General features: G+C 35.2%; 3 protein-coding genes across 5 annotated transcripts; all 3 read right to left on the reverse strand.

Moving 5' to 3' along the window:
- Positions 1–5066, reverse strand: LOC123210509 (probable aspartyl aminopeptidase). Of its 2 annotated transcripts, XM_044628905.1 has the most exons (11): positions 4743–5066; positions 4521–4656; positions 4096–4174; positions 3772–3974; positions 3534–3606; positions 2574–2660; positions 2290–2445; positions 1632–1808; positions 1117–1191; positions 911–1051; positions 1–367 (listed from the first exon to the last, which is right to left on the reverse strand). In XM_044628905.1, exons 1-11 carry the CDS (start codon positions 4837–4839, stop codon positions 146–148), a joined length of 1446 nt encoding a protein of 481 aa, XP_044484840.1. In that variant the 5' UTR covers positions 4840–5066; the 3' UTR covers positions 1–145. The 2 variants fall into 2 exon arrangements, with proteins under 2 accessions (XP_044484840.1, XP_044484842.1); XM_044628907.1 differs by lacking the exon at positions 2290–2445.
- Positions 5067–5211: 145 nt separating this feature from the next.
- LOC123210508 (serine/threonine-protein kinase RIO1-like) lies at positions 5212–10458 on the reverse strand. Of its 2 annotated transcripts, XM_044628903.1 has the most exons (13): positions 10300–10458; positions 9868–10181; positions 9547–9675; positions 9327–9419; positions 9036–9115; positions 8624–8737; positions 8333–8406; positions 7848–7924; positions 7515–7598; positions 7193–7285; positions 6957–7064; positions 6805–6876; positions 5212–6014 (listed from the first exon to the last, which is right to left on the reverse strand). In XM_044628903.1, exons 2-13 carry the CDS (start codon positions 10168–10170, stop codon positions 5562–5564), a joined length of 1680 nt encoding a protein of 559 aa, XP_044484838.1. In that variant the 5' UTR covers positions 10171–10181; positions 10300–10458; the 3' UTR covers positions 5212–5561. The 2 variants fall into 2 exon arrangements, with proteins under 2 accessions (XP_044484838.1, XP_044484839.1); XM_044628904.1 differs by lacking the exon at positions 10300–10458 and having other exon boundaries at positions 9868–10199.
- A 3127-nt stretch (positions 10459–13585) lies between these two features.
- On the reverse strand, positions 13586–15326 carry LOC123210449 (F-box protein At5g50450). Its single transcript, XM_044628805.1, has 3 exons — positions 14887–15326; positions 14646–14808; positions 13586–14557 (listed from the first exon to the last, which is right to left on the reverse strand). Exons 1-3 carry the CDS (start codon positions 15045–15047, stop codon positions 13838–13840), a joined length of 1044 nt encoding a protein of 347 aa, XP_044484740.1. The 5' UTR covers positions 15048–15326; the 3' UTR covers positions 13586–13837.
- Positions 15327–16311: the final 985 nt, after the last annotated feature.

A 16311-nucleotide genomic window follows, 5' to 3' on the forward strand; every position in this document is an offset into this window, starting at 1 on the left:
TTTTAAATCAATACCAAACAAGGTCCGTATTAGTAATAAGCATAATTTACAGACTGATCTCGATGTATCATGCCAGCATCACATTTGGAAGTTAGGACAAGAATGGGCATGATTTACTGCAATTTCTAAGCACTGGGAACCAGACCTATATGTCCACTGCAAACTTGCAATCAAGATGAGCGAATTCTTGGAAAAATGCCTTGAAATGCTCGTATGAATGTTTCACGTCATCAATGGCACACACTTCTCGTATACTGTGCATCGATAATTGTGGTGCACCGACATCGACTGTGCGAATCCCCACTCCACTTGCTAAGATGGGACCGATGGTCGAACCACAACCCATGTCATTGCGGACCACAAACTCCTGCACCCATACAAAATATAATCAGTTCATCTGCCCAACGATGAAAATCTCACACGGCAACTGGCAGCTTCCATTTCAATATAAACGTGCTCCAGTTCTTTTATAAGTCATGATGCTGAGTAAACACAGGAAAAAAAGTTCCAACAAGGTAGAGCCTCTACATCAATGGTAATTAGCATGCAGCATGCCAAATTTTAAAACAATGTTTTCACAGAAAACATAATCTTATGTTTATTACAAGTTTATAACAATTCCTGGTAGGATAAATTTTGAACATGTGAAATGAAGTTCCAGTCTCCCTTCTTGAAGAGCTCCAAAGCTAACAATTTATTCCTTCTCTTTTGTAAATTCATATAATTTGAACTCAAGATTTACACCCCAATTTCAAGATGTCACTTTATAATTTGAGCTATAGCTGAGGATTCCAAATTAAAAAAATATGTACATCCAACATAACGACGTTCCCATTTTATCAGAAGCTATACATCTTAAAATTCAGAACTTGTGGACAAACCGAAAGTTCTTAAAAAAGCGAAAACAAACCTGAGTAGGAAGGTTATGCTTCAAGGCTATCTCCTTGAATATGAAGGATGTAACGGCATTAGTTGCATAATGTTGATTTGCATTGTGCTTGATGACAAGCCCTCCATGCAACTTGGGCTGATGATTATCCTCATGTTTTTCCTAACAATTAATCCCACGTTACCACAATGCAATCAGAGAAAGCATAACAAATTTTGAATACATACCATGTAATTAGGGTGTAGGGCATGGGCCATGTCAGCAGAAACAAGAAAACTCCTCTGGATTGCTTTCTCAATCAACTGAAAGAAAGGAATAATAAAACATTGTGCTGTAAACAATAGGGTTTCAGAAAATAATAATAATAAAAAAATCTTTGCAAAAAAGCATAGATGTGAAGGATGGGTGTGGCTATCAAAGATTTGGACTGACAAACTAGAAGTAGAGAGAAGGGTGAAATCCTTTTAGTTCAACCTATTTTGTGTTTCTTGATCTGATATAAAAAATGCAGGACATTATCATCTTAGCAGCTAAGAATGAATGTTATGATTTTCTGAATTAGTTGTGAATCGATATATAAAATTTAGAAATAAAATCATATTTCCAGTAAACAAGCTTTAAAATTGCTTAGATTTCAAAAGAAAAAAAAAATAAACATCAAGCGGCAAGCCAGTAACCAGCTTTTGAAGCATCATGACAATTAGTGATTTTAGCAAAAAGAAGACCAAGAAATCGGACATACCACATTGGTAATTGTGCAGAAGGAATTTGTGATTCGTGACAAAGCATCTAACATGACAGGAGACCCAGCTCCTTGAGCTGAAGCTGATCCAACCTCCTCATGGTCAAACAATGCCACCATTCTAACACCAGTCTCATCCTCAAGGTTGCTTCCAGAAGATGTAGTATCTATCAATGCCTGCATTTGAATTTATGAAGGAACAAATGAGATAGCTGGAGTATAATATGAAATAAATGTTCAAAATAACTTAACAATTTAATAAATTGGTAATGCCAAATTACAAATTACAAGTATTAGCAACCTTCCGAACTGGATTCAAACTTATGATACCCGAACTTAAATTAGAGGAGATCGCCAAAGCATACAAAGCATACATGTCTAACAATATCCAAACCACAAGATCATTCGAACTAAATTATATATGACAGATCAATATAAAAAATTCAGAACAAGAAAAATCCAAACAATTTAGAACAATTTATATGTCATAAATAGACAATGAAAAATCCAAGGGAATAGTTATTCAGGAGCCCAAGGATTCACTAATGCAATAAAAAAATAGGGCACTACATCTTGCAAATTAGCAGAAAATAGAAATTCAACCACGCAACTCTCACTTGCATTTGACACAGGGTACAGCCTAAACAATAGCTCATACCTTCAGAGAGCAAAATGACATGCAGAGATTGTCAAGCCTCCCAGAGAAAATGAATTCTTCCTTAATACCAGCTAATATACTTGGTTGTGTATCGCATGCTTGTAGTTCAAAATCACATATATCATCTGGTACACAGCCAAGCTGACTAGCTATCATCTGATGAACAAAGGAGAGAAATACTGAAATCACCATTGATGTAAAAATTCTAAACCCAATTCCACTAACAAAGTAAAAATACTTAGATCATCCAATTAACTCATTTGCCACTAATAAAGAATATTTACCTGTAGTAGAACTGAGTGGTGCTTGGAGCCAAAACCAGTTGGTGTTTCTTTAGAGTTATTATCTCCGGCCACTTTATTAAGCTCCTCCTGTGAAAGATTAGATTGTTGATTTAAACCCAAAAAAAAAAAAAAAAAACAGAGAAATAAACAAAAAGATATGAAAAAGATAATATTGATTCAGTATCAACTTTCATCAGTTTTAGCTAAATCATATGCCAGGGAGCTTCAATTATCCCTATTTTTAATTATTTTCAACAATTAAGTAGTAATAACTCCAATAGTAGAGATAACGGGAACAAAGCTAATTCCCACCAAATAAAGAACACTGACTGCTGTAAAAAAGGATTATTTGAACAACATTTAACAAAATATCTAGATTGATGAATTCATACATAAATTAGCAAAAAGATCAATTTTAAATTAAATCATACAAATTACGAAATTTCTGGGAATTTTGTACCCATATATAAATTGCAACTTCCCATTTCTCTTAATAAAAAATAATCATACTTTGTGCAGGAAATTTAAGAATGGTACCTTATAGGACCAATTAACATCTCAGAATTCCCCCTATCTAAGGTTTTCCATCACTTTAATTATTTTGAAGATGTAACCGCGAGTGTGTAAAAAAGCAACTAAAGTTCTTAAATTCAACAAAATATGCATAATTATTTTATACATGTTTTTCATCTAAAAACCAAATAAGATGCATTCTTGTCCTTGATGACTTAATATCCATTTATTCCAGCTTCTAACATATTACCACATCCTCCTGACGACCTTAAAACATGAACTCAACCTAGCTAACCATGAAACTATTTTAAATTACGATGGAATCTAGCTAGATAGAATCATCTTCCTTAAATCATAATAATGAACAGAGAATATGCTGCAATGCCAAGCAAATGAGGCCATGAAATATATAGTATGCACTGAACAATTGCCCTGTAGAAAGATTACCTTTATTGCTGTTGCCAAGACAGGAAGAAGATGACTCTGGGTGTTAGGCTTAAATCCATCGCTATTGATATTCCTGTTTACAATATATAGATATCTTTATGTTTCTCTTCAGAAAGTTCACTTGAAGGCGTTAAATAACAGAACCCATGTATAAATAAGCTATATCAAAATTACCAATAGATTAGTCAACCACAATAATAGGTCACTTTTAACAAAATGTTTCATCTAGTAAAAGTACCTGTCCAAGTGTATGGCCAGTGTAGGAATTCGCAATATGGGCTCCTCAATTCTAAGTAGCTTGTGAGAATAAGAAACTGAACCATCTTTTTCTTCTCTAATGATCACCCGTCCAGCGATCATTAAGTCACGATCAAACCATGTATGCCATAAACCACCTCCATATGTTTGAACACCAACCTCCAAATACCCGCCTTTTGTTACCTGACCATTCCAGGTAAGTTCAAAATCTATGGTCAATCACATTGCCAAGAAAGCTCACATTTCAGATATATCGAAGTGTTAATACTTTGAAAAAACAATCACAGGAATATAACCAAGTTACCTTAGAAACAGGTTTCAGCTTTAGACAAGGACTGTCAGTATGAGCACCAACTATATGGAATCCATTTCCAGCAACATATCTAAGCATAGATATCTCATCATCAGAAACTTGAAAGAAAAAAATAAAATTTAAATCTTAAAGTTCCTTTTTTTCTTTGTCTACCTTACGTGTTTCAAAATTATAAAAATACCAATCACTTTGTTTTAGCTTATTTCAATATATATAAATTTATTTATTTATGGATTGCCATTTCAAGTATGGCTCCTACTGGACTTTTTATATCGGAACAAATAATAAATATTTGTTTTTGTTTTCCCAGTCCAAGTTCACTTTAATGTATTCAAAACTTTCTTTGAGTAAGAAAAACCGATACAGAAATACGAAAGCAAGAATGAAAAACTAAGAATCAAGAGATATAATATTACTTTTTTCCGACGGCGAAAGCTACAATTGTGGAATAATTTCTGGTGAAGAAATATCTCTTTCCAGCTTCCAAGTTCCAATCTTCTTTCTCCGAAATCTGTTCGTATCCCACTTCTCGCAAACGCCTCTTTGCCTCATCTAAAATATAAAATATCAAATAAAATTCAGGATCCGTTTGTTTTTGTCAGAAACAGAACGGAAACAGAATAAAGAACGTCAATTACCAACGGCGTGAAAAGCAGTTGGAGATGCGTTTAAGAATTGGAGAAAGTCGGAGACCAGAGAGCTCTCTTCATCACCGTTAGCTTCTGTTTCTGCCATCTTTCCTGAATCTGATTGACTTTTTCACTCGCTTCAAGGACTTGTTGATCCTTCGTGACTCTTATATGCGGAGAGTATAAGCATCGGGTTCTGCTTAAGGCTTCAGGAGATACTTATGCTAGCAATAATTAAGGATTCAGCTTTCGGCTTGGCCCACCAATATCACGACCTGTTAACATTCCACTTAACGACTGAACCGTGCCGGAATATGATCCATTTCCTCCATTTTTATTATTCTAATAAATCTTATATAGATAATGGACAAGAAAGCTAGAAATTACTATAAAAATAAACAATTATTCGTCTTTACTTATGATGATAGGAAGACCATGGACTTATATTTTAAGTTAGTTTGTAGACTGCATGATAGAATTTCTCTAATTTTAGTTGCCATCTTCATTTCGGAATGCAAAAAATTTTCCAAGAAATGCTAAATAGAAACGTTTCTAATACAAACATTAAGGATCAAGGGACAAAATAGAGCCACTTGAAACGCTCATTTACATGTTGAAGAATAAAGGGATTTTCTGGGAGTATTAAGGAGTAATGTAGGTATTTCAATCAATATTCAGTTAGCTTTCCCTCCATTTTCCCAGAAACAAACAAACTACACCAGAAAATAAAATAAAATAAAAAATTAGATAACTTAGTATATAAGCCACCAAAATTGCTGCCTTCTCTTCTCAAAGAACCAGTGACTGCAAAATCTTTTTGCTTCATGTCTACCTAGTCTTGTGAGCCTTGGCCAATTTTTTCTTTCTCTTCTTCACTGCCTTCGGGACTTTTGTCTTCCGAGCTTCCCTCTTCTCTTCTCTGACTTTCTTTTTGTTCTCTTTTCTGGCAGCTTTCTTATCAAGAGAAGCCTTCTTCCCAGTTTCAGATGAAGAATCCCCTCCTGACTCACTGGAATGGTCTTCCTCTCCATCTGTTTCAGATCCAGATTCTACATCAGATTTATCATGTTGGCCACCAGCCTGACTGAGTGATGACTCTTCTATAGGATTTTCATCAGGTTGCTCCTCTTTATTGGCAGAAGAAAGCTGAACTTTGGTAAGAGCATCCTTTAGTCCAGTAATTGTCTTATAGTACATGTCTCCTGTATCCTTGCCACTGGTTAGCAGTTGTACATCCTCCTCAGCATTTTTCACATGTTCTAGAGTCTTTGGAATGTATGACTAGAAAAAAACAAAATAAACCAAGTTAAAAGTTGCACAGATTCAATCAACATGGCATTTAAACAGTGGCCAAGCAAAATAGTCAATCAGACACACAGGCCAGCAGAACAGACAGAGGCAAGACAGACCGACAGATGGAGATGCAGGCAGGCACGGCAGACCAACAGAGAGAAAGACAATGGACCAACAAAAAGAGAGGCAGGAAGGCAAGATGAATCAAATGGACAGAGAGGCAAGAAGGCAAGATGAACAAACGGACAGAGAGGCAGGAAGGCACTGACAGACATGCAGAACATGCAGACAAACATACAGAGGGACAGGCACACATGACGGAAGAACAGACAAACAGGCTCGACCGACAGACAGACAGACACAAAGGATGAACAGGAAGGCAAACCCCAACTTTGTAAAAAATCCCGAATGATAATTTTCAGACAACACTACAAAGTCCTGTAAAAATCAAGAACTCAATTTCAAATGTTTCAAATAAGTATATGTACATTGTAAAATTGGAAAAAGCACATGCACTCAAAAACAATATCTTTGCAAAAGAAATGACTTCAATCTACAACTTCAGATACTAATAATATTTGATATAATGTACTGATCTGAAAAATATTTTACCACCAAAATTTCTATCATTACAACAAACCAGAATGTGGTCCAAACAAAACCCAGCCCCAAACATGTAGAGAAACGAGTTTTCTTTGTTTCACTCGAAGTTGAATCTTCACTTCAGATAGGTGAAAATCCAGCAAAGAAAAAAATATAATATTGTCATTAAACTGACCTGGACAAATACAGAGTCAGCAATTTCATCCTCAATAGAAATATCTCCTCTTGCCAAAATTTTATGCTGAACCTGAAATAAAATGCAAGAATTTACAAATGGAATCCACTAAATTCTTTAGAAAAATCTGAAGCACAAGTAAGGCACTGAACCTCCTCCAAATAACTGTCAACAGAATCATCAGCGATTGATGGGTCTACTATGAAGTCAAATAGTTCTCGGATTGTCATTACTGCCACACCATGTTTCTTAAAGAAATCCTAAAGAGTAAAAAAACACTGGAATTATCAGTACTGGTAATTGAAATCAACTTTAATTCTCCAGACTAATATTTTAGTCAATAAACAAGAAGCATTATCCATTTTTAAGAGAGAAAAAAAATCCTTACAGAAATATGAACACAATCTTCGCGCAAGAAATCAAGAGCATGAGGATGGTCAAGATCAACTGCTTGAGAGACATCAATGATGTACAAGTGACCCTATTGAACAGATAAAGTTTAAATTGCATGTCAATGGTAATACTTGCAGTCAATTTATATCTTACTGTCGAAAATAAAGTTAATTACAAGTCCTCTATTTTACCAACCAAGCCAGGATAGGCATAGATGCAAGAAATTAAAAAAAGTTTCATTTCTTTTTGTGTAATACATTAACCATCCTCAAAGCCTAGCATAGAATCAGTTCACCGATGGAAACAATAGGAATTACCTCAAAATAAAGTATGTTATATTCACTGAGGTCTCCGTGCACCAGTTTGCACTTCTGATATAATGTCCGCATCACAATTATAATCTGACAGAGACATGATTATAGGTTATAGCAAATGTAGAAGCAAAGCAGCAACACAACAACATCCCTTTCTAGTAGCTTAAAAAGTGTGGTGACTGAAGCTTGATTATTATTTAACAGACACTTTTAGTGTATCCAATACCTACGGAAATGCCACATGACTAGATTACCTAAGAGAGCTATCGAATAAGTGCCTTTATATTCATAATTCGTTGAATATATAACATAAACAACCAAGAGATCTGGACACACCTCAACATAACCTTCACGTAACTTGTCTGAAGATAAAGCAGCATCCTTAAGACGAGGAGCAGCCCAACCAGATTTTCCTGTGACACAATATTACCAATAAAAAGCTTCAATGAGAGAATGTGATAGTCCATTTCGCAAAACTAAACACTTGGTTCACAGAGGAGAAAAAAAGTGTAACGAGGACAAACAAAATTATGAACAATGCCATTGAATATTCTCTGACGTACTAATAGCTTGAAGAGTAGATATTCTATGTGGGGAATCAATTAAATACACACAAAAACTAACAACATATATAGTGAAAATCATTAAAATGTTGCAGCTATCAAGAATTAATTTTGATCTAAGATAACTAGATGATTGCAACACAAATTGTATCATCGCTCCATTCTCCAGGGAATATTCTAAACCACTGAACTAAAAGCCTACCCAGTAACCTTTTTTTAGGACCACAAACCTTTACATAACAATGCATATCTCAATACCTATAAATTCCATGACCAGAACATGAAGTCTCAAGAGATATGGAGTTGGACACCGTATTCCAGCTGCCTTGAGCCTGCGATTAGCGACAAACACATATCATATGGCAATGCTAAATATCATGCGTATGGAAACCAAAATGGTTACAACAATCAGATAATTTTCACACATTATCATAACTCATCATTCAGTTGATTTGGGGAAAAATGACAAGAAAAGATCAATTTGAAAATAAAGTTAATAATCTGAAAGAATCAAAGTGTTCCTCGATAACAAAAAAGTGACAGCCTTACCTCATAAGATTCCTCATTTCTTTTTCAGCCCACGTCTTTACCATTTTCCTGGGATTGTGCTTGCAGTATCCATATCTGAATCGGTAGTCACCTTGCACGTACCGATCTCGGTCCCTGACATTATTTTGAAACACAAAGTTGAGTTGCATCATTCAGCTACAGCAGATGGAAATATCTAAAAGGAACTCAATTTTTATTCAATTTATTTCAAGAAAAATACAGACATGACTGCGGTTGCTAACCAGAATCATTGAACTGTAAAATAGAAGTACATTGATGCTCCTATCATAGAAGCACAAAATATAAGTGCACAGATGCTCCATAGTGCAATTTAATGTGCCACTAAGCCTAACTAATGTGACTTACTCCATAGATCATGAAAAGAAAATAATAACAATGAAAAAGTACTCACTTGAAAACCAGGACAGAAGTTTTGTACACTTTAATTGCTAGTTCTTGACCATCAGATTTTGTTGCATGATATACATTTGCCTAGTTAAGCACAACAATAGGAACTTAAAGATTAGATGTGCAGGAAAAATTGCACAAGCACACAGAATTCATAACAATCAAAATTTTGAGCAACATAGCCATCGTGATACACTTTAGAAATGGGCTTAAAGCAATGGTTGAACTGACAAATTTAAAGAGCTGTTTCTTTCTTTTTTATAGGAAAAATTTAAGAAAGTGTTGCAGTACATACTTCTTTTCCGGTTGAAATGCAGCCATTAATATCATGAAACACACCTCGATTCAACATTTTGAATAGAACCATACGAGTTCTAGGATCAATGGCCTGAAGAAAATGGAACAAATCACATAAGAAAAAAAAAAAGTTAAGACATATGTACATGCACAAACACAAGTGTCTGAATTTAAAAAAAAAAAAATGAACAAATGCAATTATAAATACAATATTATACCTGCTCAACGGTTGCACGATCTGCTTTCTCGGTACTCTTGGTTTTACCAATGGCCATCTCTCGAACACTGTCACGGATTGCAGTTGTCACAGAGTTTGACATGCCAACGTTTATCCTTCCCTCCCATTCCTGCAACATTAATTGACTAGATGAAACAAACCTCAATGGTGACCGTGGTTCAAGAACCAAAATTTTGATAATGTTGAATTTTATTAGTTAACTACTTAATAATATTAAAAAAATAAAAAATAAAAGAATTAACCGTAAAACAAATTTGTTATTACAATTGAACCAAAAACTACATAGAAATCAGGATTATACCTCTAAAGGTGAAGCTCGAATGTGATGGGCAAATTTCTGATTTTTGTTTGACAGAGGTTGAAGAGTTGATGAATTAGGACGAGAGTGAAGACCTCCATGCGCATTTGGGCGCCTCGAATTGAGCAAAAAAGCCCCATCCACTGGTTCATCGTCGTCTTTAGAGTCCAAATAATCCAATGCCTCTCCAATTTCGGATTCGGAAGACCATGAAAGTTCCCCCTCCTCCTCTTCTATCTCTTCGTCATCCTCTACTTCTTCTCCGGCTTGACCCACCGCCGGCAGTTCCTTTTCTACAATTGACATCTCCACTCTTTCTGTTAAGCCCAAAAAAAAACTGAATTATAACTTATTTTCCATCCAGAATAGCAACCGATTATTGAATATTTATTTGATCTTAAATTTTACAAAAAGTAACAGGCATGAATAACTTACTAATAAGTATCTTGAAAAAAAAACACAAGCTTGCGTTATGAAAGAGACCAGTTTTAGTCTGAGTTGCTGTATATGATCTTTAAGCTTGCAGTTTGAAAGACAGGCCTACGTTTTCAGAGTTAGGGTTTAACAATATTTTCATGGCCAAACGACTATGTCCCACCCAAGGTATGCTGAAACGTGAAGTTTCTACCCTGTATCTTTGATAATACCAAACACCCACCCATAAGTAGTTAAAATTAATGATGATAAGGGTAAAATCATTGTTTTCTCTATAATATTAAAAATAAACTAAAATATAATCTATTTTTGCCCTCCTAAACTTTAAAAACTAAAATTTTTTCCTAGCCTAAATTTTAAAAAATGTCAGTTTCACCCTAAGGTTCCTTTTTGAAATCTTTGACGACATCTCTGACTCTATTACCAACAGTCTCTCTCTCCTGAAGCATCTTCTCCATTACCGATGAAGATGAAGATGACCTTTGTCTTCGTCTGAAAAGTTCGTCTTCCCCAAAGAAGTTCTTTATCTTCCAAGACGTCTCCGACGTCGATTATGGCTCCAAATGAAAGGAAATAGATCGTTGGAAGGAGAGGATGCTTCAGGAGGGAGAGGCCGTTAGTAATGGAGCTGGAGATGTCGTCGAAGATTTCAAGAAGAAACTCTATGGTGAAACTGTCATTTTTTTAAAACTTAGACTGAGAAAAATTTTAGTTTTTAAAGTTTAGGGGGGCAAAAGGAGATAAAATTTTAAGGGGTTAGAATTATGTTAATTTTAACTGTTCATAAGTGGGTGTTTGATATTATAAAAAATAAAGGATAAAAACTTGACATTTCAACATACTTTGGGTGGGAAATAGTCCTTTGGCCTATTTTCATTAACTTCTATTAGATATCCTTTTATACAATACGACGTTAAACATACTTTAGTAAGGGGTTTTGAATACTACTAAGTATAAAGTATGGCCAAACGACTATTTCCCACCCAAGGTTTAGCGTTTTCTCAAAAGTCCCCCCTTTAACTATGGAAACACCAAACACCCACCCATGACCGGTTAGATTTAACCAAACCCTAACGGCTGAAAATTTTATCTCCTTTTGCTCCCCTAAACTTTAAAAACTGAAATTTTCCCCCCGCCTAAGTTTTAAAAAATGGCAGTTTCACCCTAGGGTTTGGTTTTGAAATCTCCGGCGACCTCTCCGGCTCCGTTGCCGACGGCCGCTCCCTCCCGAAGCAACCTCTCCTTCCGACGATCTCTTTCCTCCCATTTGGAGGTCCGATCGACGCCCGGAGACGTCGTGGGAGACGAAGACTTCGTCGGGAAGACGAAGTTCTTCGTCTTCCCAGACGAAGCCGACGCCGTCGTCCTCGTCTGGGAAGACGGTCGTCTTCCCAGAGGTCTTCTTCTAGGAAGACGATCGTCTTCCCAGACGAAGACGACGACGTCTGCTTCGTCTGGGAAGACGAAGAACTTCGTCTTCCCGACGAAGTCTTCGTCTCTCACGACGTCTCCGGGCGTCGATCGGACCTCCAAATGGGAGGAAAGAGATCGCCGGAAGGAGAGGTTGCTTCGGGAGGGAGCGGTCGTCGGCAACGGAGCCGGAGAGGTCGCCGGAGATTTCAAAACCAAACCCTAGGGTGAAACTGCCATTTTTTAAAACTTAGGGTGGGGGAAAATTTTAGTTTTTAAAGTTTAGGGGGGCGAAATTAGATTCTATTTTAGTTTATTTTTAATATTATAGCTAAAATGACGATTTTACCCCTACCACCGTTAGGGTTTGGTTAAATCTAACCGGTCATGGGTGGGTGTTTGGTGTTTCCATAGTTAAAGGGGAGACTTTTGAGAAAACGCTAAACCTTGGGTGGGAAATAGTCGTTTGGCCTATAAAGTATTCTTTAACCAATTAAAATTTTGTATTTTTTTATCTTAATATATAATTTTCCACAGTATGATTTGAAAACGTCTATCGCAGACAATTCCGCCAACCACGTCTCCGAGTAGAAGAATACAGGCCAAAGGACTATTTCCGACTGAAGATTAAATGTCAATATAAATATGTATTTATGACTTAAAAAATTTAAAGTTTCATTCGTAGTTTAATTTTTATTAAATTTTTTTATTAAAGATAGAGATGTAATAATATTTAAAAAATATAAATTTTATTAATTTTTAAATTTTAAAAACTAATAATTTTACTTTTTATCTAAAATTTTTAATTTTAAATAATATTTTCTCACTCAATACTTAGGATTTATTTTCTTATCTTCTTAACCATTTATGATAATATTTGAACTCATACATCAACTACCAACTCTCTCACGTGAAGAAGAATGTCAAGAATTGATAAAGACTCCAAAAGAATCCAATCGATGATGACATCGAAAAAGAGAAAGAGGAAAAAAAGAAGAAACTTAAAAAAAAAATGTAATATTTTAAAATTTAATATTGAAAAAAATTATTAATTTTCTAAATTTATGGTAGAAATAGATAGTATTAACTAGTTTTGTTAATTTTAACAGCTCATAGATAGTTGTTTGAGTTTTCGATAGTTAATTAATATTAATTTGAGGTTGCAACAAATTTTGGATGCGAATAAGTTCTTTGAACTAAAAATATATGTACAAATTTTGGATGCGAATAAGTTCTTTGAACTAAAAATATATGTACAAATTTTGAATATAGAAAATAAATATATATATAATTTGTCATCAAATAATTATATAATTTTAAATTAAAAATATAAATATTTAATTATACAATCATATATTATCTATATATTTATTTTATATGTTTAAAATATTTATATATACTATTGTGCTCTTGGGCCAGATCTTGAGTGAGACGGTGTAATTTACTCTGTCACGTGCTTTGTAAGCCATGCATCTGAAATTTATTTTCGTGTGATTTGGAACCAGGAAAATATTAGGTCTTTCTATCCAACCGTACCAATTTGTTTAGCTGGAACCAAATCAATTACGTGCGTAGGCAAAAGGATTACAACCGGTAACATCACATGAAAACCTACCATACTATGCATGTAACAACGAATTTATCTTAATTGAAGATAAATGTTAAAACTACATGAATATTAATTTTTAATTACATCACTCTTTTGAAAAAAAAAACATTTTTTTTTTTATAAAATTGGTTATTATTATGTGAACATATCACTGGATCACATTAAGAGAAAAATAAAGACCTGACAATGATTTAATACAAATTTCAACATTTCTTGCAAAAATCAAATTCAAAGAATTGAGTTTTTAAAATCAATTGTCATAATAAATTCCAGAAAATATCTAATAAGATATATTTATTAGATTTAAGATTTTCTGATATACTTAGTCAACAAATGGAAAATATTTTTTCCAAAAACTTATCCCGCCGGCGCCGTTTCTTTTGTGGTACACAATCAATTTCAATCCCAAAATCTTTTTTTTTTTTAATTATTTACACAATAAGTAATATAAAACAGGATAAAATAAAATTAACATCACATCCCGACCTCAAACTAAAATTTGCTTGCTAATGCCTACCATCACACGGGCCCCACGTTCCCGGGTCCCACCATCTCCACCATTCCTGCGACCCCATGACCGTCATCCTCGATAATCCACCGATCCATCGGCACACATTCCATCTTGTGTCTCAACTTCCAATCAAGGGCTTGACATCCTCTAGAACAATAATTCACGGTCCCACAGGCGGAACACCTTCGAAACTCGTGTGGACGTGTCTCGGGTCGACCGCACCCGCTATGCGAACACAACCTTAACCCGGGGGCTAACTCACCCTTGCCCGACTCGAACCATTCTTTTAAAAACCTGTTCACCGGGTGCATCTCCGGCGCGCCCACATTATATCCGAAATCACTTAACAACGGACAGCCCCAAGTAGTTGAACCGCAATGCAAACGTTTGGGATGATTTGTCCGCGCCAGAGGTAAAGGTAAGGATTGCATGAATTCACGTGCGTTAGCCTCGACTAATAATCGCCGACCTTTGAGGATGTTTTGCCGCACGCCGTAGCCGTCTTGAAGGCAATGACCAAGCTCACGTACGGCATCGATATGGCCGAGTAAAGCAGCTCGAGCGCACAGCGCAACGCCGGCTCGGAGATCTTTCTCATTTCTAGAAGCACCGCTGCCGTTAAATTGTATCACGGAGAGAGAATAAAGCGCCGACACGTGTGATTTAATAGCAGCCTTAGCCATTAAAGAGGTTCCACTCCCTTGGTTTTGTAAACAGTAAAATCGGATCTGTTGCAGTCGGAAAGACAGGTTAGAACAACAACTTAGCGGAGAGATAAGTGATATGATAAGTATAAAAATATGTACATATACGGACCATGCCAAGAGCGTAGGCGGCGTCGGTGTTGCCGGCGTTAATACAGAGTTTGAGGAAACGGTGCGCCGAATCTGACCAGTTCTTTGCTCTGATTGCAAGTGTATTCGTACCGGCTTTTGATAAAACAAATGGATGAAGAGCTAAATGGTTCAATCTTTTGCATCTGTACACAGAGCAAAAATAATGAACATACATAAAAACTTCACAAGAAATACATGCCTGTACTGTAAAAATAGCATACGTTAAGAGGACGTTGATGAAATCCGAGGGACAAGAAGCGGAGGAGCTAAGCTTGCAAAGGATATAAACGGCGAGATCGTCGGGTAATCCGTCGAGAAAGTCAGGTTTATCCGGTTTTCCGGCAACCTTAGGAGAAGTCTTGAGTTTTTTTCCGCGGAACATTTGATTGACTGTATTAGGACTGAGGACGAAGAACAAGCAGATGAATAATTAACCCTGTCAACAGAGAAATGGGAGAGAGTGTGTGTGTTTGTGCGTGCTGCTGCTGCCGCTCCTCTAATTTGTTTTTATATGAGTCGTGGTTGCTTTGTCTGCTGCCCTCTTGTAACTGTGCTCTTTTTCTCGATGAAAGCGAAACAAAAATCAAATCTAGGGTTGCGGTTATATATAAAATACCCTCAGAACACACCAATGGCCGATTGTTTTAGGCTGGACCCATTTAACTTAAACCCATATAATAGAATGTGTGATCTGTGATCTCCCACTTTTTATTTTATAGTAAATAATACAAAATTAAGCCTTAAAACTTAAAAGCCAGCTCCCCCTTGTCCGTTCGGTGTACGAAAACTGCTTGTATACGTAATAATTTATGTTTTCCTCTTTGACTGCTGTATACTCTGAGGACACACAGATTTTAATTTTTTTTAATTTTAAATAAAAAGCAAAATTAATAAAATATACCCACACGGATATTCTTGTAGAAGATGGTCAAAGTGGCCCGGAAAGTAGGCTAACAAAATCAATCAATTCTCTGCATATACAGGGAATTAACAAAGGACAAATAAGTAACAACCAATAATTAAACGTCTGGTCTTGGAAGTTAAAATGTCACGGGCATGGCAGGGCAATAAGTGTCTTGAGGATTGTATCAAGTGACAATTCCTTCTATTTCAACTTCTTTCCTTAACAATTGATTAATAACTAAATCATTCTATTTTGGCAAATAATTAAAACAACATTTACTCTCAATTATTTTACCAAATAATTAAAAAAACTTTTTTTTTTAAATTGATTAACTAAATTGTCTTGTCTCTTTGTCCGAATAAAGCTATTGATGAAAAAATTGGTTGATGACAAAAATAATATCTAATTGTAAGAGATAGAAAAAAACCCTTAAAAAATTTTAATTATAAAAAATTATTAATTTTTTAAATTAAAAAAATAAATAAAATAAATTTTTAAAATTTAATAATAAAATAATAACAAATATATTTTTTAAAATAAACAAAAACTTAAGTGAAAAATAACCCTTTTGCTTAATTAAAACAACCTTTTAATTCTCATTTATGTGTCGGTTCTTCAACCATTTACTCATTGCTAATAAGATATATCAATTTATGCCACAAGTAGAAGGTAACGTGCCCAATAACTCTTTTAAGGCACTTCTGATTATTTTTAAACAGTGTGATAAACGTGCGATTTGACT

This window comes from Mangifera indica, chromosome 3 (assembly GCF_011075055.1).
Source record: "Mangifera indica cultivar Alphonso chromosome 3, CATAS_Mindica_2.1, whole genome shotgun sequence".
Lineage (NCBI taxonomy): Eukaryota > Viridiplantae > Streptophyta > Magnoliopsida > Sapindales > Anacardiaceae > Mangifera > Mangifera indica.